Source organism: Neoarius graeffei, chromosome 27 (assembly GCF_027579695.1).
Source record: "Neoarius graeffei isolate fNeoGra1 chromosome 27, fNeoGra1.pri, whole genome shotgun sequence".
In the NCBI taxonomy this organism is placed as follows: Eukaryota; Metazoa; Chordata; class Actinopteri; order Siluriformes; family Ariidae; genus Neoarius; species Neoarius graeffei.
In genome coordinates, this window is record NC_083595.1 from 48,708,549 (window position 1) to 48,730,528 (window position 21,980).

At 42.2% G+C, this 21,980-nt stretch overlaps 1 protein-coding gene across 1 annotated transcript in view; it reads right to left on the minus strand.

The window, feature by feature from the left end:
- Positions 1-7,973: 7,973 nt before the first annotated feature.
- The window catches only part of nkd1 (NKD inhibitor of WNT signaling pathway 1), an 84,204-nt gene continuing 70,197 nt past the window's right edge, over positions 7,974-21,980 (minus strand). The window contains exons 6-10 of the mRNA XM_060911244.1: positions 21,002-21,097; positions 15,832-15,985; positions 14,583-14,664; positions 10,469-10,596; positions 7,974-10,265 (exon numbers count right to left, since the gene is read on the minus strand). Of these exons, the coding sequence (XP_060767227.1) occupies positions 9,712-10,265; positions 10,469-10,596; positions 14,583-14,664; positions 15,832-15,985; positions 21,002-21,097 (1,014 nt within the window). The 3' untranslated portion in view covers positions 7,974-9,711. The remainder of the gene's footprint in view (positions 10,266-10,468; positions 10,597-14,582; positions 14,665-15,831; positions 15,986-21,001; positions 21,098-21,980) is intronic.

Sequence of the window (21,980 nt, forward strand, 5' to 3'; positions counted from 1 at the left end):
ACCATTCACACTCACATTCACACCTACGGTCAATTTAGAGTCACCAGTTAACCTAACCTGCATGTCTTTGGACTGTGGGGGAAACCGGAGCACCCGGAGGAAACCCACGCGGACACGGGGAGAACATGCAAACTCCGCACAGAAAGGCCCTCACCGGCCGCGGGGCTCGAACCCGGACCTTCTTGCTGTGAGGCGACAGCGCTAACCACTACACCACCATGCTGCCCCCTTTTAAAATAATAATAATAATCCTAATAATAAATAATACAGTCCTGTTAGGAGTTTAAAACAACGGCGGTACAAAAACTCCACGGCAATCTACCAGTGTTCTTGTAATCCGGGGTGGTTGTGTGCGTTGAGCTGCCGCTTCTCTGTGCATTGCTGCTCCACTCGAGTGCAGCCAGAGAGAGGGGGCGCGCGGACTGAGTGAGAGGGAAGAAGCCGCTGCGCTGCCACAGTGATAACAGAGGAGACGCGACAGTGAGGCAGCTTGAACATGTGAGTTATGGTCTAACAGTTAGCCCTTTCAAACTGTATGTACATGACATTTGGCCGTTTGTAGGGCTACTGACATTTGTGCGAGTAATGTAAGGTGGGGTTTACATTAGACCGTATCAGCGGATCATCAAATTAACGTTTTTAAAACGATTAGTGTGCACACAGCAACGCCAATACACGATTTGCGTGCACACAGCAACGCCAATACACGGATACGCTCGGCTCCGCAGGCATCCTGCGCTCCAAATCACTCCGCCCTGAACAGCGAGTGCCCTCTGGAGGGTGCGCACTCCGGCCCTGCGCAGCTCACAGAGCGCGCGAGTGGAGCGCACAAGCAGTGATTCGGGACTGAGCCGCTGTGTGTGTGATCTCAGTGCATTTCGGGCATGCGCGTCACTTACCACTTGCAAGTGGAAGGATGGCAAGCCTAAAGACAATCATAACTACACAATGGGCAGTATTTGCATCAGTATTTGCAGTATTTTCATACTTTTATACTCTTTAACGAAAGGTGATACAAGGCGGAAGTCCGCGCCGTTTTTCAGCAGTCGCGTCACATGACCAACGCCAGCGAATCAGGAAGGTGGATGTCACAGTGACGTTGTCCAATGACGACGCCAGCTAGAGCTCAGCACAGCGTATCCGCGTATTCTCAATGTTTACACAGCACCGGACCAGACACGATCTGGATTGAATACGTGGACCCTGGCGGATTCCCGTTTCCCGGCGTTTCCAGGCGTTTTAATGTAAACGGACAGTGCATCCGCGAAGAAAACGAGACAGATACGGTCTAATGTAAACTTGGCCTTAGTCTCTGTAGTTTAATAATCTGCTTGTTAACTGACGTGACCTGACCTGTTCCTGTTCACAATCGATTGCCTCGGCCGTGCTTCGGTCGACATGCAAGTATCATATATCATCGGGAAGCTTACATTCTCCTCTTGTATATATAACTAGTCGTCGACCTCTTCCACAACGTGCTCAAATCAAATGTGAGTTATGTTTCAGAAAAAAACAAAAACAAAAGCTTGTGAAAAATGTACTCAGAAGCCTATGCAAAGAAGAGAGGCTCTCTGATCTCCTTCTCCTCTCGATTGAAAAAGACACACCCATAAATCACAATGACGTCATTAATATCTACAGGGACATGGCCCCCAGAAGGTTACTGCTTTAAGGCCCCTGGAATGTTAGGCTTCTACCTTATGAGAGGAAGGACTGATTTTTATCATTTTGTCCATTAGGCTATTTACTTATTTGTTCAAAGTTCAGGTTTCACTGTTCAATGTTAAATCTTTAACTATAAAAAAGCCTATGCACCAGTGTTTTATTGCTTTGCATGTCTTCCAAGCCTATGATAATGTCTCATCTCATCTCATTATCTCTAGCCGCTTTATCCTTCTACAGGGTCGCAGGCAAGCTGGAGCCTATCCCAGCTGACTACGGGTGAAAGGCGGGGTACACCCTGGACAAGTCGCCAGGTCATCACAGGGCTGACACATAGACACAGACAACCATTCACACTCACATTCACACCTACGCTCAATTTAGAGTCACCAGTTAACCTAACCTGCATGTCTTTGGACTGTGGGGGAAACCCATGCGGACACGGGGAGAACATGCAAACTCCACACAGAAAGGCCCTCGCCGGCCACGGGGCTCGAACCCAGGACCTTCTTGCTGTGAGGCGACAGCGCTAACCACTACACCACCGTGCCGCCCCTATGATAATGTGAGTGACAATTTTGCTGACACAAAAGAAATGGCAATTGCATATCACTTTCACCAACACAGGACACATAGCTAAGTACTTACCTTCCTATTAGTACGTTAATTTTAATTCTACATTTCCATATTTTGGAAAGGACCGGGAAAAAACAAATCCATGCACTTGCTGCCCTTTTTCTGACTTTGAGCCCCTGCCCCTCTATAATCCTGTGCACGTCCCTGGTAACCACTCTGTGTTTTCTATCCTTTTTTATTATATTTCCGTAATCCGTGACCTATCCGTATTATATCAACCACCGGAGTGTGTATATGGGTTGTTTTGAAGCCCAAGCTGTACAGTATGACCCGGAATAATGTGCTACTACTTGGAAAAAACTTCCATGACTATTCCTAAGTTGCATGTGTTTATTTCCCTGAGTGTCAGGACCGAGTGATATTATAGTGGGGATTATAGTTGTGGTGTTTCTGCTCCAGACTGGAACTAAACTCAGGCAGACGGACCGTCAGAGTTGGAGTTATAGGTAGAGTTATAGTTATCTGTGTTGTGGGACCGGGCCCTTATACTCTCTCTCTCTCTCTCTCTCTCGCTCAAAATCTCTGAGGTGCTAAATACACCAATCAGCCATAACATTAAAACCACTGGCAGGTGAAGAAGTGAATATCATTGATTATCTCATTACAATGGCACCTGCTAAGGGGTGGGATATATTAGTATTAGGCAGCAAGATAACAGTCAGTTCTTGAAGTTGATGTGTTGGAAGCAGGAAAAATGGGCAAGCGTAAGGATCTGAGTGACTGTGACAAGGGCCAAATTGTGATGGTGAGGTGACTGGGTCTGAGCATCTCCAAAATGGCACATCTTGTCTGGTGTTCCTGATGTGCAGTGGTTAGTACCTACCAAAAGCGGTCCAAGGATCTAAAGGACAACCGGTGAACTGGTGACAGGGTCATGGGTGTCGAAGGCTCATTGAGTCACATGGAGCACAGAGGCTAGCCCATATGGTCCAATCCCACAGAAGAGTTGCTGAAAAGGTTCATCCTGACACCTTTCTGTTTTAGCCAGCGTGAACATTTTCAGCAGTTTGTGCTACAGTAGCTCTTCTGTATTCAAGCCATACCAATATTGATTATTTTGAAACAATACAATGAAAACACTGTCTGATATGGAAGTTCAACCTTTAATGAAAGTGTAGCTGTCTTGGCACAGACTGGCTCTCAAATAAATGAATGAATGAATAAGTAAAGTGATGGATCAAATCCAGCTCGATAGAAACTAAGTGGTGTGTGAGAACTCAGTGTGAGAGAAGGAAATGAAGCCATCACAAAGAAATGCTATTTACAGAAAGTGCTATGTGATGGTTAGTTGTTTTAAAATTAAAGGAAAAATATCTGGAAAATAGTGAAATTGGTGAGAATATCCATATAGTGTATAGGAGTGATGAGAATGTCTTCTGAAGCAGCCAAGAAGAAGAAGAATGTATTGTCATATTGCTTCCCAAAAGTCTGGAGTGTTTCCTTCAGTATCATTAAGCATGAGACAAGAAAACACTTAAAAAACTTATTTGATCACACACACACACACACACACACACACACACACACACACGCAGAGAGAGTCTGCAATAGCACATGGTGTCATTAATCTTGCTCATGTAAAGAGAGAAAAGGGTCGACACACCTGGCTGCACTACACAGAGACAGACAGAGAGAAAGAGGCAGAACAGCTGAAAAAAAAACAATGACACGTGAGTCCTAATGAGACCACCCTGAAGCTCGCTCTCTCTCTCTCTCTCTCTCTCTCTCTGTGTATCTTTCTCTGCCCGTAGCTCATAAACCTCATACTAAAGACGACAGGCGTTTTAAGTTGTTGCTCGTTTCAGACTTTCCTCCTTTCAAGAGAAGAAAAGTGTGTGTGTGTGAGAGAGAGAGAGACTCAGTTTCAGACGGCGTTTATAAAACATTTGTACACATGACTTTTATCCTAAAATGGTCGTACATGAAAATTTTTATTTTATGTTTTATTTGTATTTATGTAGTTGGTGAAATGCTTGCATTGCCTTCAAAACAAATTATTGGTCATATTTACTGAAAAATATACAGATAATAAAAGTTTGCTTTAAATTATTTATCCAATCTATGAATCTTGTGAAAGTGAAATGAGGTTAATGTGAGTCAGTGATTATGCTGCTTGAAATGATCATTTCACTCTTTCTAATAAACACATGAACCCAGTTATAAACTGCACCACTGCACAAATCAGTCGTGTGTGTGTTCAATCGTACACCCATTTTTATCTGTCTGTCTGTCTCTGTGTGTGTGTGCCCATCTGTCTGTCTGTGCCTGCCTATCTATCTATCTATCTATCTATCTATCTATCTATCTATCTATCTATCTATCTATCTATCTGTGCATCTATCTATCTATCTATCTATCTATCTATCTATCTATCTATCTATCTATCTATCTATCTATCTGTCCATCTATCTATCTATCTATCTATCTATCTATCTATCTATCTATCTATCTATCTATCTATCTATCTATCTATGTTTGTCTGTCTAGCTATCTGTCTGCCTGTCTATCTATTTATTACTTGAGAAAAATCTGAGATTTTTTGCAAGTATGTTGATCTGTCCCTTTGTTTGTTTGTTGGTGCTCTAGCGTCGTCATTTCTTGACCAACCTTCACCAAAATGCACAGGACAACTCACTAGGGTCACACAAAGACATCATTAGTTTTTGGTGGGTCAAGGTCAAAGGTTAAGGTCACCAAGGTCAAATCTTGTAAAAACACCCAATCGGCCATAACTTCTGTTTCTTTGTGATTTTCAAAAGTATCATACTCTGCACAACTTTTTATCTATCTATCTATCTATCTATCTATCTATCTATCTATCTATCTATCTATCTATCTATCTATCTATCTATCTATCTATCTATCTATCTGAGCCCCACACCTCACTGTCCCTGTTCCACTTCCCCTTACATTCCTCTTTATAAACCTGCATGAAAGTTGAATTAGTTGCGTCTCACAGTGGGGTCCAGGGGCCACTGGAGGTTTATCATTTATTTTATTTTGTTACAGTAGAGAAAATCACATTTATCAAAATTATTATATTTATTATCAAATTCTTGTTGTTATTAACCTGCCTGATCTTTTCACTGGAATTTATCCAAACCTCAAGCACTCCAAATGAACTTGGTTTATGATTAAAGTCAACTCAAATCTAATAATAACATTAATACGATGTAATTAATGTGTTGCATTCTGAGAGCGATGAATTCAGAGATTTAAAAAATCAACAAAAAAAGCTAAAAAAAAAATAATAAAGCTGCTATTTAAATATCTGGATTATGTTCATAAAATAAATCCGTCAGTCTGTGTTGAAGTGCTTTGAGAATCGCTACCTTAAAGGATTTAGACCTGGGTTTAATCAAAACTGATCTTAATCCACTTGTATCAAACTTCAAAAGCTTTTAAAAATGACTGGAGATTTAATTCAAGCCCTGGTTTAAGACTGGGTTTAGTTTTACAGCAAACTATTTTGGGGGATTAATTCTAATCCAGCAGCTGAGGTGAGCTACAGTTAGAGCTGGGCGATATGATGATAGAATATCGATACTGTGATAAAATTTTATCAGAATACACTGCCTGATGTATCGTCAGTATTATATCACGATGTCTTTTTTATAACTTCATGCTTTGTCAAATAACAAGGATCTGATTTGAGCTGAAGTTTTTCTCTGTTTTGAAGAGTTAATATTCTTAATTATCATTAATATTAATATATATTTTTTAAAAATCCTTCTTTTTTGTAGGCAATGAATAAAAGTGTCAGCAAAACATTTGAGAGGTTTAGTTTTAAATACTTCACTACTGTTTTGCTGGCAGTTTGTTAGGAAACCTATATCTTTTAATACATACAGTACTGTGCGAAAGTCTTCGGCCCCTTATAATTGGGCAAAATGAAGAAGTGAGTGTGACAGTCAAACTGTCCAGAAGAACTGGGGCTGGTTCTGTAAGATGCTCAATAAAACCTACAGCTCATTTCCGCATAAAACTGCACTCATTGGACCGGATGCTTCTTTTTTTTAAAGCAAAGGGTCGTCTCACACCAAATACTGACTTTGTTTCATTTATTATGGCTTACTGATTACTGTTTATAGTATTTTTTTAACGTTGAAACATTTCATTTATTTTTTAAACCATTTTTGGTCGACAGCATTTCTTTCCATGTGCCTAAGACTTTGCCACAGGACTGTACAGTATGTATCGTGTCTGTAAATATTTCGATATTTAAACTGGTTTGGTGAATCCATCATGGAGGCCAGTATGAATAGTTTTCAGCTCAATATTTTAATATTTTAGTTATCAGGACTGGGATTCGAGATTCTGGACTGAATTGCTGATTTGTGTTTAAAGCTAGACTGCCTTTCAGATTTTCCAAGTGTAGGTCACAAAAAGAATTTTCCCGACACCCAATTATTTTTGTTTAGTGACCAAAAGCTACTGAATTCGAATCACAGACTTCCAATTTTATTATTTTTTTAAACAGAACAATTAATGAATTTATCTCCACGTGGCCCTAAATTCTCTGCTATTTTTTCCTGCTTCACCATGACCCAATTCAAGATACTACGTCATGCATCACATGGTGGGTTTTCCCCATTCACGCAAGGCATTATGGGACACAAATTTGAAACAGGAGAGAAAAATGGAGGATGTGAGCGTGCGAATGAAACGTGAAAGACCGACTACAGTAACGGAAAGAAAGCGAGAAGAAAAGACGTTATGTTATATATGAAGGAAAGGAAACGCAGGACCAAACTAATAAATATGGGCGCTCAGCGAGCACCTCGGTGTGATCAGCTGTTCGTTTAGCGACAGAATGATGGAACTGTCAGTGCACGCTCAAAGGTAAACCTGCGCATGCGCACACACACGGACTTCCTCTGTCTGCTTGACTGCGCGAAGCGAGCGATTTCATGCACATTATTTGCTTTAATCCCCTCAAATTAATTAAATAACTTCCCAGCCACAGAATGGCCTGATATTTTGTGAAATATTACAGAAATAAACATATATCACAATCACCACATTTCAGACCGAACTAAATTTCACCGATTTTATGAAATCGAAAGGCCGTCTAGCTTTAAAATGAAGTGATGCATCAAAACTTAAATTAAAATAAAGCTAGATAAACAAATCCTTGTTCAGCTCTAAACTCTTTAATTTAATCCTTCTTGGAAAGACAACATTATGAGTAACGCTACATTTACCTTTCTGTGTCACATCAAAGCAAAAATACAAGGAAACAAACTCTTAATGTTTGTTTTATAATCGTTATCGTTTTAGATTATTCCGGTAACGGTGTATTGACGTTGATATTTTTACTAAATTTGACATTTATTTAGCTAGCTTTGCATTTATTTAACAATCTGCCATTTTAAAACCGTCTTCACAAAAATATCCGAGTGAGAACGCATCCCAAATGGCTTCATGTTCACTATTTACGCTCACTACATCGATAATAGTGTTTGAAAACCTATATATTCGCCAAACACAACACAGACAATCCAGAGAAAATGTAACCAATAAGTGCGGATTGAGAAATAACTACTTAGAGTACATTTAATATCACTTTGTAAATTTAATTTTAAAAATGAGACATAATTAAGGACTTAGAAAATAAAATACGCTTTGAAAAATGACTTTTTTTTCAGAGCCCTTTTACTTTATCAAGCAACACAAATTTTTTTAGGCCACAAAAAAAAAAAAAAAAGGACGTGGGATCTTAAATATTCCGATGTGGATTTTTTTTTTTACTTTGAAAACATAAATAATCAGAAATGTTTTGTGGAATTCAAACAGTAAAATTTATCCTTCAGTGAACTCCTATAATGTGCGCACACACACACACACACACACACACGAACTAAATAACCCCCAAACACACATTCACACACTGCGTTTCCAGCACACTGGGTTGTTTTTTTCCATTAGTGCAAAAGTTTGCACCCCCCCACCCATGGTTTCTGGGTTAAAAATAAACTGTAAACTCATGGAACAATTTCATTTTTTTTTATATATCTATAAAAATTCTGAATGTTATAAGAGTTGATAGAGAGAATAATAAAGATGCTAAAAGGATGTTAAAAGGAATAAATTGTGGCAATGTTTGGAGAATGTGGTGTTTATATCACATTCAGAAAGAGGGGTACAAACTTTTGAACTGATACCCTTTTCTTTGTTTATTATCTTATCCTACCATGTTTTCTGGGATAATGACGGAACGTGTGTGAAACTGAACACCATAAATATCTTGCAGGTAGGTAGGTAGGTCAGTAAAACACATTTCTTTGTTTGTGTGTGTGAGACACGTTTTTCCAAGAGTGTACAAACTTTTGCACTCACCCACCCACTCACACCTGAACAGAATCAAAATGCTTGAAAAGGCAAATCTTCATACAGTATATATACATATATCATCATATACTACACTTCACTGTGCTAGAAATCTTTCATACTTAGTGGTCTTTACAAATAATAATAATAATAATAATAATAATAATAAAATACTTGAGATGCCGAATTCGATCGAGGGCTGAGAAAGAACAAACATTTTTACAGAACGAATAAAAAGATCGCATTATTCAGAGAGCTTACAATGTCGACGGTATATTTTGTCGTTAAACAGGTACATACAACAAAGTCTGTAGCATATGTATGCGATTTTAAAAATGGCATAACTGGAGATCGGTGGTGTAATAGTAAAAAAAAAAAAAAAATAAAAAATACTATCTAAATGATCATTTTTTCAACAATTATTATAATAATACTAGAGGTAGCAGCAGATTAGGATTTCTTCATTCTCCGCATTTCGTATTTTGTTTTTCCTCGCAGTCTCTGGAGCCGAGTCCTGTATTGCATGAAGGGTATTGGGTCTGATCCGTCTGTCCTTTACAGAACCGATGGAGCCGCACAACAAGTGCTTTTTCAAGTGGTTATTATGGAGTCGCAACAACACAGGATCAGCGTCAGAAAGACACCGTAGGCAATTTAGGCACACACATACAGTATACTGTACATACATGCATACGTAGGACATACATACACACTCATACACATATACACACACAAACAAAGGAGATTATCTATCTCTCCCTTTCCTTCATAGTTCACAATGCTTCATTTAACAGTCGTAACCCTTTTAAGGGACTTCACATCATTTTTATTCAACTCGATCGATCTCACGTGATTCAGGGAAAAAAAAACAAACTCCATGACCTCTAACCCCATGGCATGTCTCGAAAAAGTTGTCACTTTTTTTTAAATCCAAGAGGAAGAGAAAGTAAAGAAAGAGAGAGATATAGCCCTTTCCTAGCCTGCAGATCAGTCTCATCAAACCTCTCGCCTTCTTATATACACATACAAAGACGCACTGCTGTCAATCAAGGTCACTCCTGCTCTTCGTCTCGCGCGCTTCGCTTACGACTGATAGAAATGGTGGTAGTGGTAATGGTGCTCGTGATGGTGGTGGTGTTCGTGTCGCTGCACCACCTGCGCCAGGCCGCCTTCGTACAGCACGACGCTCGGGAGCTCCCTCACCTGCTCCTTCTCCACCACCGGCCCTGAACTCACGACTGGCCCGGCCCCACGTCCCGGTGGCCCGGCTCCTCGTGCCGGAGGCCCTTCCCTGGGCCGCTGCTTGTGTCGCCGGTAAGGTGCCGAGCTCTGATGGGGCGTGGCGCTGGCAGGTAACGCAGAAGGAGGAACGGGGCCTCGCTTCGTCACTCTGCCGCAGGAAAGTTGGGTTTTGGGTGATCGTATGGCATGAGCATGGTGGGCGGAGTCCTGGGCTCGGGGGCGGAGACAGAGGCTGTCCTGGAGGGCGGGGGTCTCAGTTGAAATGGTGTGAGAGCGCCGATGGTGGTGGGGCGGGTGGCTGTGCGGGGCGTTGTCGGGCTCTTGAGAGCGTGAGCGAGTCTGATTGGACGGGCGAGACGTGTGCTCGGGTTTGGGCGGCTCGGCAGCGGGCGCGGCTGGAAGATAAAGGGAAAGTTAGTTTTATAGAATGCTCCGGATTAGAGTTAGAATGGATTCTGAAAGAATGAAGATTACAATCATTATTACGGAGTTCACAACTAATTAATTCATTTTGATTAGTGATGATCGATAAAACAGAATGATTATAATCATTTTATGCCACAGTGATGCTGTTTATAAAAGTGAACTTGAACCGGACCTGTCCCGAAGCGAGAGGAGTAGTTCTCAATGCCGGCCAGGTCCAGATAATGATTCCTTCTCTCCAGGTTTTCATCGACGCAGTGTCTCTGGCAGCCCTGCTGTGTGTGATGGTCACTGTGATGACGCCTACAACATCAACAGCAACGTCAATAACAACATCAACATCAACAACATCAACATCAACAACATCAACACGGTGGTGTAGTGGTTAGCACTGTCGCCTCACAGCAAGAAGGTTCCGGGTTCGAACCCAGCAGCTGGCGAGGGCCTTTCTGTGCGGAGTTTGCATGTTCTCCCCGTGTCTGCGTGGGTTTCCTCCGGGTGCTCCGGTTTCCCCCACAGTCCAAAGACATGCAGTTAGGTTGACGTGGGGCAGCCTTGGGCTGAGGTGCCCTTGAGCGAGGTACCGAACCCCTGACTGCTCCCTGGGCACTCTGGTGTGGCTGCCCACTGCTCTGAGTGTGTGTGTGTTCACTGCTTCAGATGGGTTAAATGCAGAGGATGAATTTCACTGTGCTTGAAGTGCGCATGTGACGAATAAAGGTTTCTTTTTGTTTTTTAACAACATCAACTTTGCAGGGCAGCACGGTAGTGTAGTGGTTAGCGCTGTCACCTCACAGCAAGAAGGTCCAGGTTCGAGCCCCGTGGCCGGCGAGGGCCTTTCTGTGTGGAGTTTGCATGTTCTCCCCGTGTCCACGTGGGTTTCCTCTGGGTGCTCCGGTTTCCCCCACAGGCCAAAGACATGCAGGTTAGGTTGATATGGGGCGGCCTTGGGCTGAGGTGCCCTTGAGCGAGGTACCGAACCCCTGACTGCTCTCTGGGCTGCCCACTGCTCTGTGTGCGCGTGTGTTCACTGCTTCAGATGGGTTAAATGCAGAGGATGAATTTCACTGTGCTTGAAGTGTGCATGTGACGAATAAAGGTTTCTTTTTTTTTTTTTTTTTTAACAGCATCAACTTCGCCGGGCGGCACGGTAGTGTAGTGGTTAGCGCTGTCGCCTCACAACAAGAAGTTCCGGGTTCGAGCCCCGTGGCCGGCGAGGGCCTTTCTGTGTGGAGTTTGCATGTTCTCCCCGTGTCCGCGTGGGTTTCCTCCGGGTGCTCCGGTTTCCCCCACAGTCCAAAGACATGCAGGTTAGGTTAACTGGTGACTCTAAATTGACCGTAGGTGTGAATGTGAGTGTGAATGGTTGTCTGTGTCTATGTGTCAGCCCTGTGATGACCTGGCGACTTGTCCAGGGTGTACCCCGCCTTTCGCCCGTAGTCAGCTGGGATAGGCTCCAGCTCGCCTGCGACCCTGTAGAACAGGATAAAGCGGCTAGAGATAATGAGATGAGATGAGATCAACTTCGCCAATATCAACGTCAACATCATCATCATCAACAACAACATGCGTGATCATGAAAGCAGAGCTGGAACAAATACAGTACTGTGTAAAAGTCTTTGGCACCCTATTTATTTGGTTTTTTTTTTCATGCAAACTTTGTTACAGATTTCTATTTTATGACTTCTACATTATCAAGTCACAACATTCCAAAAACATTTTAGAGTTCCAAACATGCATTTTTTTTCCAGCACAAAATTAAACGTTACAGGAAAAAAAAAGTTTGCCTCTGAGATCTGAGCAGCGTATTCCATAAGAGAGCACTTTTCAGATTAAAAAAGAAAACATAATGAAGGCTGCTGGGTTTTGGTGCAAAATGAAGAAGCGAGTGTGACAGTCAAAGTGTCCAGAAGAACTGGGGCTGGTTCTGGAAGATGCTCAGGAAAACCTACAGATCATTTCCACATAAATCTGCACTCATTGTACCCGAGACTACTATTTTTTTTAAAGCAAAGGGTCGTCTCACACCAAATACTGACTTTGTTTCATTTATTATGGCTTACTGATTACTGTTTATAGTATTTTTTTAATGCTGAAACATTTCATTTCATTATTTTTAAGACATTTTTGGTCGACAGCATTTCTTTCCATGTGCCTAAGACTTTCACACAGGACCATGCACGTTTCGTATTTCATCCCACTGTCCATTATTTATACACCGCTCATCCATCAGGGTCGTGGCACAATCGTTATGTCACAATACACAATCATCCTCCTCAGTCTTCTTTTCCAAAAAGTTATGACACGGAAAAATCCCCAAAGCTGTAATTCATGAACGGTCCACTCCTCATACAATCTGCCCGTCTCCGGTTGATCACTAAACAATAAAGGTTTCCTGAATCAACATTTCAGCAACCTCAAATCAACATCAGTGTCCCCTGCTGCCGAATTTCTGAATCGAGCCAAAAAGTTTGTCTCCTCCGCCGGCGTCACCATGATTCAAAATCACGATAGCATTCCTGCGCGCTGATTGGCCAAATCTCAATCTGCTTGTTTAATTTCCAACCCTTCCACACCATGACACGGTGTGCTGTTGTTGTGGGCCTTTAGTCGCGGTGTTCTTACTCATTTTGACAGTTCATATTTAAAACTGCGGTGGATGGTTTCTTGCAGACGAATTCAACATCACTCACCTTTCAACCAATCAGCGCACAGCAATGCATCATGTGATTTCCAAAATGGCAGCGCTGGCAGAGTAGAAAAGTGGAAGTTTTCTTCTTAGTTGAAAAAAATCGACCGTTTGGATCCATATTCTCGACTTGAATTGAATAACATATTGGGTCGAGTAATCTTTATTGATTCATGATCAGAATAAGGTTGGTAGACTGGCCATGGAGTGAGCAGTTTACAAAATACATGACTTCTAACATGGGAAACCCAGCTTTGGGATTTTTCCGTGTCATAACTTGTAGGAAAAGAATCCTGAGGAGGATTGTGTAGCGACTGGGTTGTGAGGAAGCTGGAGCCAATCTCATGGGTGAGAGGTGGGATTCACCCTGGACAGGTCACCAATCTATCACAGGGCTACACAGAGATGAACAACCATCACACTCACATTCACACTTCAGGGCAATTTAGAGTCTTTGGACTGTTGGAGGAAACTGGTAGCCTGGCAAGCCAGACTAAATGTGAATATTTAGTCTGGCCTCGATCTGTAGACATTTCCGAAGGGGGTGGGAGGAACAACCCGCTGTCTTTCAAACTGTCTCTGTGCGTATAGGCCAACGCTCTGACCAATCAGCGCAACAGTGACTGTGACGTAGTCAGAGCGACAGAAAGCAGTGGGGGAGACCTTGAAATAAATAATTTTTCAAAATGCGTATTAATTAATAAACATGTTCTAGATATTAATAAGTTTGGAGATAATGACCACAAGTTTGGAGTCTGTACCACATACACATTTTTTTCCAAGTGTTTTTCAAGGGTTTGCTTAAACTGTTTTTGAGAGTTTTTATTTAGTGGTGTTTGGTGAAATAATTTCCCTTAAATTTAAAATAACGGGAAAATAAGAAACAATCAAAAAGTAATGTTTCAAAGCTGTTTATTAATTCTTCATACTGCACAAACTAGCCCCATCCTTTTGGCTACGAGCGGAGCCAGCTGGTAGATCAGACTTTTGCCATAGCCGGTCGGCAAAACAGCGAAAACGTCCTTCTTGAAAAGGAATGAGCGGAGAGCCTCTTCCTGCTCATGTTTCAACGAAAACTCCAAGTCTAATTCTTCTAAAACTGATTCCAAAGCGGAGTCAAACGCGCGCTGTTCACTAGCCGTAGCCATCTTTCCCGTTGTGCTTTCTCCAGCGTCGCGCAGCTTTGTCGTCACTCCTGCAAAAGCCCGCCCAGAGAATCCAAACAAAAACCTTGCGTTGTGATTGGCGGGCATGATTTGATGCCCAGGGTGTTTTTGTTTATATGGTGCGAGGCTAGACCCACTCGCTAGGCAAAAATATTTTTGGCCGCTAGGCGGGTGGGTCTAGTTTACTAGGCTAGGAAACTGGAGCACCCTGAGGAAACCCACACAGGCACCACCGTCCCACCACTATTTCACCTGTCCTTAAAATATAATTCAGCTTATAATGCTCTAACTTTAACCCGAACCCTAGACACCAGTTTCGTTGTTTGGAAGCTGATGGAAAGGTTCTCAAGTGACTCAGGAAGAGGCGCACACTGATGACATCATCTGGCAGGGAGTAGTTCAACAGAACCAGGAGAACAGTGAAGGTTCAGTACCTCAGAAGGGCTCTGGACTTCTTCTCCGAGCTTTTTGGCTCCTCAAAGCACTTTTCAGCCTTCAGTCTGGGGTGTGGCATGTCTGAGAGAGAGAGAGAGAGAGAGAGAGAGAGAGAGAGAGCGAAAGAGCAACAGAGAGGGAGAGACAGAGAAAGAGTGACAGAGAGAGGGAGAGAGCATGAAAGAGAAACAGAAAGAGAGTCACAGAGAGAGAGAGAGAAAGAACAACAAAGAGAGACAGAAAGAGAGAGAGACAGAGTGAAAGAGCAACAGAGACAGAGAGAAAGAGAGCAAAAGAGCAACAGAAAGAAGGAGAGACAGAGAAAGAGAGAAAGAGTGACAGGGAGAGAGAGCAAGAGCGAAAGAGAAACAGAAAGAGAGTGATAGAGAGGGAGAAAGAGCGACAAAGAGAGACAGAAAGAGAGAGAGAGAGAAAGAGCAACAGACAGAGAGAGAGACAGAAAGAGAGAGAGAGAGCAAAAGAGCAACAGAGAGACGGAGAGGGAGAGAAAGACAGAAAAAGTGACAGAGAGACAGAGAGAGCAAAAGAGCGACAGAGAGACAGAGAGAGAGACAGAAAGAGAGAGAGCAAAAGAGCGACAGAGAGAGGGAGAGAGAGGGAGAGACAGAGCAACAGAGAGAGACAGAGAGAGAGAGACAGAAAGAGAGAGAGCAAAAGAGCGACAGAGAGAGGGAGAGACAGAGAGAGGGAGAGACAGAGCAACAGAGAGAGACAGAGAGAGAGAGACAGAAAAAGAGAGAGGGGGGCGTTATCAAAGGAAACAGTGCTGAGCTTCTCAGCATCACACACGTGCTGGCATGCGCGCACACACACACACACACACACACACACACACACACACACACACACACACACACACACAGTCAGACCTGCCAAAGAAAGAAACAACCCTTTGTTCCTTGTCTTCGACTTTGAAGATTTATAAAAGAGGAAAAAACAATGCTTCATTTATTCTATTTTCAACCGAGGGAGCCAAACACACACACACACACACACACACACACACACACACACACACACACACACACACACACACACACTTCATTAATATAGCGGCATCTGATGCAGTTTGAAGAGTCTGTTATCAAAGACCATTGCTCAAATGCACAGTGCATATAAATAGCTCATAAACACACACTCTGTCTTTCAATCCTCTCACTTCCATCATCCAGTCTCTCTCTCTCTCTCTCACACACACACAGAGAAAAAGCAGTAGAGTCTCGGTACCTGTGTTGGCGTGAGTGCTACTGTTGTTCCTCCACCTCTGGCTGGCGTCGGGTGTGACGGAGAGCTTCACGCGAAGCGTTTTGCTGCTGCTGGGCGAGTGGTTCACCGAAGCATCCACCACCTCGTAGATGGTGTGCAGCAAACTCGTGATGTCCTTAAAAAGGAAGACATGGGCTTCAACTTTCATCAAGATCATACAGATTCACAACAACAACAGTAAGGAATCTTTCACCGGGTGTGGGGCGGGGTGAAGGTGGAGTTACTGTGACCACCGTCAAGTGGATTAGTTTCCAATTACAGCGTATCATGAAGTGTGTTATTGCTCTTATTTTACACCACATTTAACTTTTTTATCTCTTAAACAACTTGTCGTGTTTTTATCCACTTAAAGTTGTGTTAAAGAGAAGTGTTCACTCTCTCGCTCTTGAATCTAACACTTTCCTGTGGTGGAAATGTAATGACCTCGGATTATTACAAAGCGTTGAGACTCCTTCCATAAATATTAAATAAAAAGTGTTTTCCTATAAACAACGATACAGTGAGTTTTTCTTTGTTAAATAAATAACAGCACATTTTATATTTATTTAGATGATGTGGCTGATCTGAAATACAAGTCCCCTTGGAAGTTGTTACCATGGAAACGATAACAGATTCGAACGAGAGCATTAATACACACCTGTGATTTGTTGCTGCTGTTTTAGAAAAACAATCAATATCTTCTGATCAGTTTGAATCAATAAAGATGTCACTATGACAAATCCACTGAACGCATGGATTATTGGTTTGGCACTAATAATAATAACAACAACAACAACGACGACAACGAGACCATCAATGACGGCGTGGCTCACTCCGACCCCGTCTAGTCCAGAAGGAACGATCTAAAGTGGGCCACCTTGCGCAATAAATGCTGCAAGCTATATACACTATATACAACCCCGATTCCAAAAAAGTTGGGACAAAGTACAAATTGTAAATAAAAACGGAATGCAATAATGTACAAGTCTCAAAAACTGATATTGTATTCACAATAGAACATAGACAACATATCAAATGTCGAAAGTGAGACATTTTGAAATTTCATGCCAAATATTGGCTCATTTGAAATTTCATGACAGCAACACATCTCAAAAAAGCTGGGACAGGGGCAATAAGAGGCTGGAAAAGTTAAAGGTACAAAAAAGGAACAGCTGGAGGACCAAATTGCAACTCATTAGGTCAATTGGCAATAGGTCATTAACATGACTGGGTATAAAAAGAGCATCTTGGAGTGGCAGCGGCTCTCAGAAGTAAAGATGGGAAGAGGATCACCAATCCCCCTAATTCTGCGCCGACAAATAGTGGAGCAATATCAGAAAGGAGTTCGACAGTGTAAAATTGCAAAGAGTTTGAACATATCATCATCTACAGTGCATAATATCATCAAAAGATTCAGAGAATCTGGAAGAATCTCTGTGCGTAAGGGTCAAGGCCGGAAAACCATACTGGGTGCCCGTGATCTTCGGGCCCTTAGACGGCACTGCATCACATACAGGCATGCTTCTGTGTTGGAAAATCACAAAATGGGCTCAGGAATATTTCCAGAGAACATTATCTGTGAACACAATTCACCGTGCCATCCGCCGTTGCCAGCTAAAACTCTATAGTTCAAAGAAGAAGCCGTATCTAAACATGATCCAGAAGCGCAGACGTCTTCTCTGGGCCAAGGCTCATTTAAAATGGACTGTGGCAAAGTGGAAAACTGTTCTGTGGTCAGACGAATCAAAATTTGAAGTTCTTTATGGAAATCAGGGACGCCGTGTCATTCGGACTAAAGAGGAGAAGGACGACCCAAGTTGTTATCAGCGCTCAGTTCAGAAGCCTGCATCTCTGATGGTATGGGGTTGCAATAGTGCGTGTGGCATGGGCAGCTTACACATCTGGAAAGACACCATCAATGCTGAAAGGTATATCCAGGTTCTAGAGCAACATATGCTCCCATCCAGACGACGTCTCTTTCAGGGAAGACATTTCATTTTCCAACATGACAATGCCAAACCACATACTGCATCAATTACAGCATCATGGCTGCGTAGAAGAAGGGTCCGGGTACTGAACTGGCCAGCCTGCAGTCCAGATCTTTCACCCATAGAAAACATTTGGCGCATCATAAAACGGAAGATACGACAAAAAAAGACCTAAGACAGTTGAGCAACTAGAATCCTACATTAGACAAGAATGGGTTAACATTCCTATCCCTAAACTTGAGCAACTTGTCTCCTCAGTCCCCAGACGTTTACAGACTGTTGTAAAGAGAAAAGGGGATGTCTCACAGTGGTAAACATGGCCTTGTCCCAACTTTTTTGAGATGTGTTGTTGTCATGAAATTTAAAATCACCTAATTTTTCTCTTTAAATGATACATTTTCTCAGTTTAAACATTTGATATGTCATCTATGTTCTATTCTGAATAAAATATGGAATTTTGAAACTTCCACATAATTGCATTCCGTTTTTATTTACAATTTGTACTTTTTCCCAACTTTTTTGGAATCGGGGTTGTACAAGCTATATATAGAAGCGATATCCACCCTAGGAATACCGACCTGTTTGCCAGAAAGAATCCAAAACGGCGAGGAATTAACCCAGAAGAAGCGATTTTTGTTGAACTACTCATTAAGGCTTAATTAGTCCATAACTTCATTAATAACTGTAATGAAGCAAATCTGGGTAGAAGTTCTATGCACCCTAGGTACCCCTACCTTCATGCCAGAAAGAATCAAAATCAGTGAAGAATTGAGGGAGAAGAAGCGATTTGTGTGGAAACTGCTTGTTAGGGATTGATTAATTACCCCATATCTTCATTATTAATTGCAATTATGCAAATTTGGGTAGAAGCTATATGCACCCCAGACAGACCTACCTTCCTGCCAAAAAGAATAAAAATTGGTGAAGAATTGAGAGAGAAGAAGCGATTTTAGTGAAATGTGGATGACACTGGATGGACAACGGACAACACATGATGACTTAAACTCATCACCTGTCAGTTGGATGAGCTAACAATAATCACCAACTTCAGACACCTTGTGGAAAAGCAACAGCCATGTAGAGAACTTGGCAGAGAGACAGGTGTGCAATGTGTGGAGTAACATACATAGAGGATATAACATGGTTGCACGAAGATATGAAATTTGTCTTCAAGGGGTGAATGGATATATCACGAGTGAGTGAAGTGAACAAGTGACATATTTTTTAACACAAGAACATGATGTCACATATTGGAAATGTAAAACTTCCATGCCAGCGAGTGAGCGACTGTTAGCCTGGCAAGCCAGACTAAATGTGAATATTTAGTCTGGCCTCGATCCGTAGACATTTCCGACAGGTGTGGGAGGAACAAACCGCTGTCTTTCAAACTGTCTCTGTGCGTATAGGCCAACGCTCTGGCCAATCAGCGCAACAGTGACTGTGACGTAGTCAGAGCGACAGAAAGCAGTGGGGGAGGCCTTGAAATAAATAATTTTTCAAAATGCGTATTAATTAATAAACAGGTTCTAGATATTAAAAAGTTTGGAGATAATGACCACAAGTTTGGAGTCTGTACCACATACACTCATTTTTTTCCAAGTGTTTTTCGAGTGTTTGCTTAAACTGTTTTTGATAGTTTTTATTTAGTGGTGTTTGGTGAAATAATTTCCCTTAAATTTAAAATAACGGGAAAATAAGAAACAATCAAAAAGTAATGTTTCAAAGCTGTTTATTAATTCTTCGTACTGCACAAACTAGCCCCATCCTTTTGGCTATGAGCGGAGCCAGCTGGTAGATCAGACTTTTGCCATAGCCGGTCGGCAAAACAGCGAAAACGTCCTTATTGAAAAGGAATGAGCGGAGAGCCTCTTCCTGCTCGTGTTTCAACGAAAACTCCAAGTCTAATTCTTCTAAAACTGATTCCAAAGCGGAGTCAAACGCGCGCTGTTCACTAGCCGTAGCCATCTTTCCCGTTGTGCTTTCTCCAGCGTCGCGCAGCTTTGTCGTCACTCCTGCAAAAGCCCGCCCAAAGGATCCAAACAAAAACCTTGCGTTGTGATTGGCGGGCACGATTTGATGCCCGGGGTGTTTTTGTTTATATGGTGCGAGGCTAGACCCACTCGCTAGGCAAAAAATATTTTTGGCCACTAGGCGGTTGGGTCTAGTTTACTAGGCTAAGCGACTGTGACAATTTGTAAACAAACATGGCCGCCAGGTTTGCTTTGTTAAATAAGGAAGATTTTGAGAGAATTTTGAAAGAGAAAGATGAGTTGAACACCCGAAAGGAATGTATCTCATCTCATTATCTCTAGCCGCTTTATCCTGTTCTACAGGGTCACAGGCGAGCTGGAGCCTATCCCAGCTGACTACGGGCGAAAGGCGGGGTACACCCTGGACAAGTCGCCAGATCATCGCAGGACTGATACATAGACACAGACAACCATTCACACCTACAGTCAATTTAGAGTCACCAGTTAACCTAACCTGCATGTCTTTGGACTGTGGGGGAAACCGGAGCACCCGGAGGAAACCCACGCGGACACGGGGAGAACATGCAAACTCTGCACAGAAAGGCCCTCGCCGGCCACGGGGCTCGAACCCAGGACCTTCTTGCTGTGAGGTGACAGCGCTAACCACTACACCACCGTGACGCCGGAATGTGTATGTATAATAATAGTAATATTGGCTGGCTTTTTTTCATGGTAGATTGAATATCTGATATACCACTCAAAGCCAGCCAATATTATTTAAATATGTCACTCAGATCTGTAATGTATTTCGTCTAAAAATGTGGTTTTCAACACGAGAAGATAAACTTCATATCTTCAAGCCTACATGTGATTTTCTGTTTATTATATCGACGCATTCAGAAACAAAAAGTCCCCAAATTTATCAAAACAACTCACTCATCGATTTCCTCACAACTGACATATCGAGATTTATGGTACAGTTTTGGTTCTCCGTGTCCCGGATGGAGCTTGTATGAAAAATGCGAGTGGTGTATTTCCCAGTAAAACACTCGTGTCCGGGTAATATAAAGTTCGAAAAGTTGTAATATGGATATTATATTATATATACACTTGATCCTTCAACCGTTGTCATATATATATATATGTGTGTGTGTGTGTGTGTGTGTGTGTGTGTATATAGTACATCAATCGTACCTCTCTTGTGACTTTTCCATTGTTGTCAAAGTCATACAGGGTGAAGGTCCACTCCTGCCTGTTATCCTCCTCCACTGAAACTGCACACTCCAACTCCTGATCAAGAAATGATCATCAACAATAATCAATATCCCAAACCCCAGAACTCCTGGAGTACCTCCGCTCTACACACCTGAGTGTTTCCCTTCATCTAACACACACACTCCCATTTTCAGTTCCAAGCAGATGTTAAAGGAGCTTTACACTAAAATCTACGCAGAGGCCTGAGCTCGAATATCAAACCCTCGTCCCTCATCAGCATCTTTGATTAAAAAAAGAGTAACAGCAGTGAAATTACTGAGAAATGAAGCAAAAACATGGGCTGCATTCCAACAGTCTTTTTTTTGCTTCAGAAGGTTTCGAACTGAGTGAAATGACCTGGAAGTATCTAAGTGGCTGCCATGATAAGAGCTGTTTGAATTCTCCAAAAGTGCTTCAATGCTTCCTTTCTTATCTCCTTTAGCATGGGGTCCACCAGACCATCCTTGATGAAAGGAAAAGAGATAATGCCGTCCCACAATCCCTTGCAACAGCAACATTTAAAGACCCAAGTTGGTTGTCTTTTCCTAGGTCCTCCTAATGGATCCTCCTTTACATCTGTCCTTGACCTCGTGATGTTTTTCATCAGGGTCAGGAAGTGGTTAGGAAAGAACACAGGACATCAGTTTTGGACGATTCAACTGTGTGCTTTACTTTTGTCTAAACTCAGAAATGATCAAAGAACGTATTTCCTACAACAGGTGTATGATGACAGTCCACATTAGTCACATGTCACTATCGTACAACAAGAGTGTCTGGTCCGTGTGCAGAGTTTATTCAACAGAACGATGGAAAAAAAAAAAGACAGGCCACATCAAAACAACAAAAAAGGCAACCAAGCTGAGGATGAATCCAAAAAAATGGAGGGCAAAACTGCAAACATGATAAACAGTTTGAGATT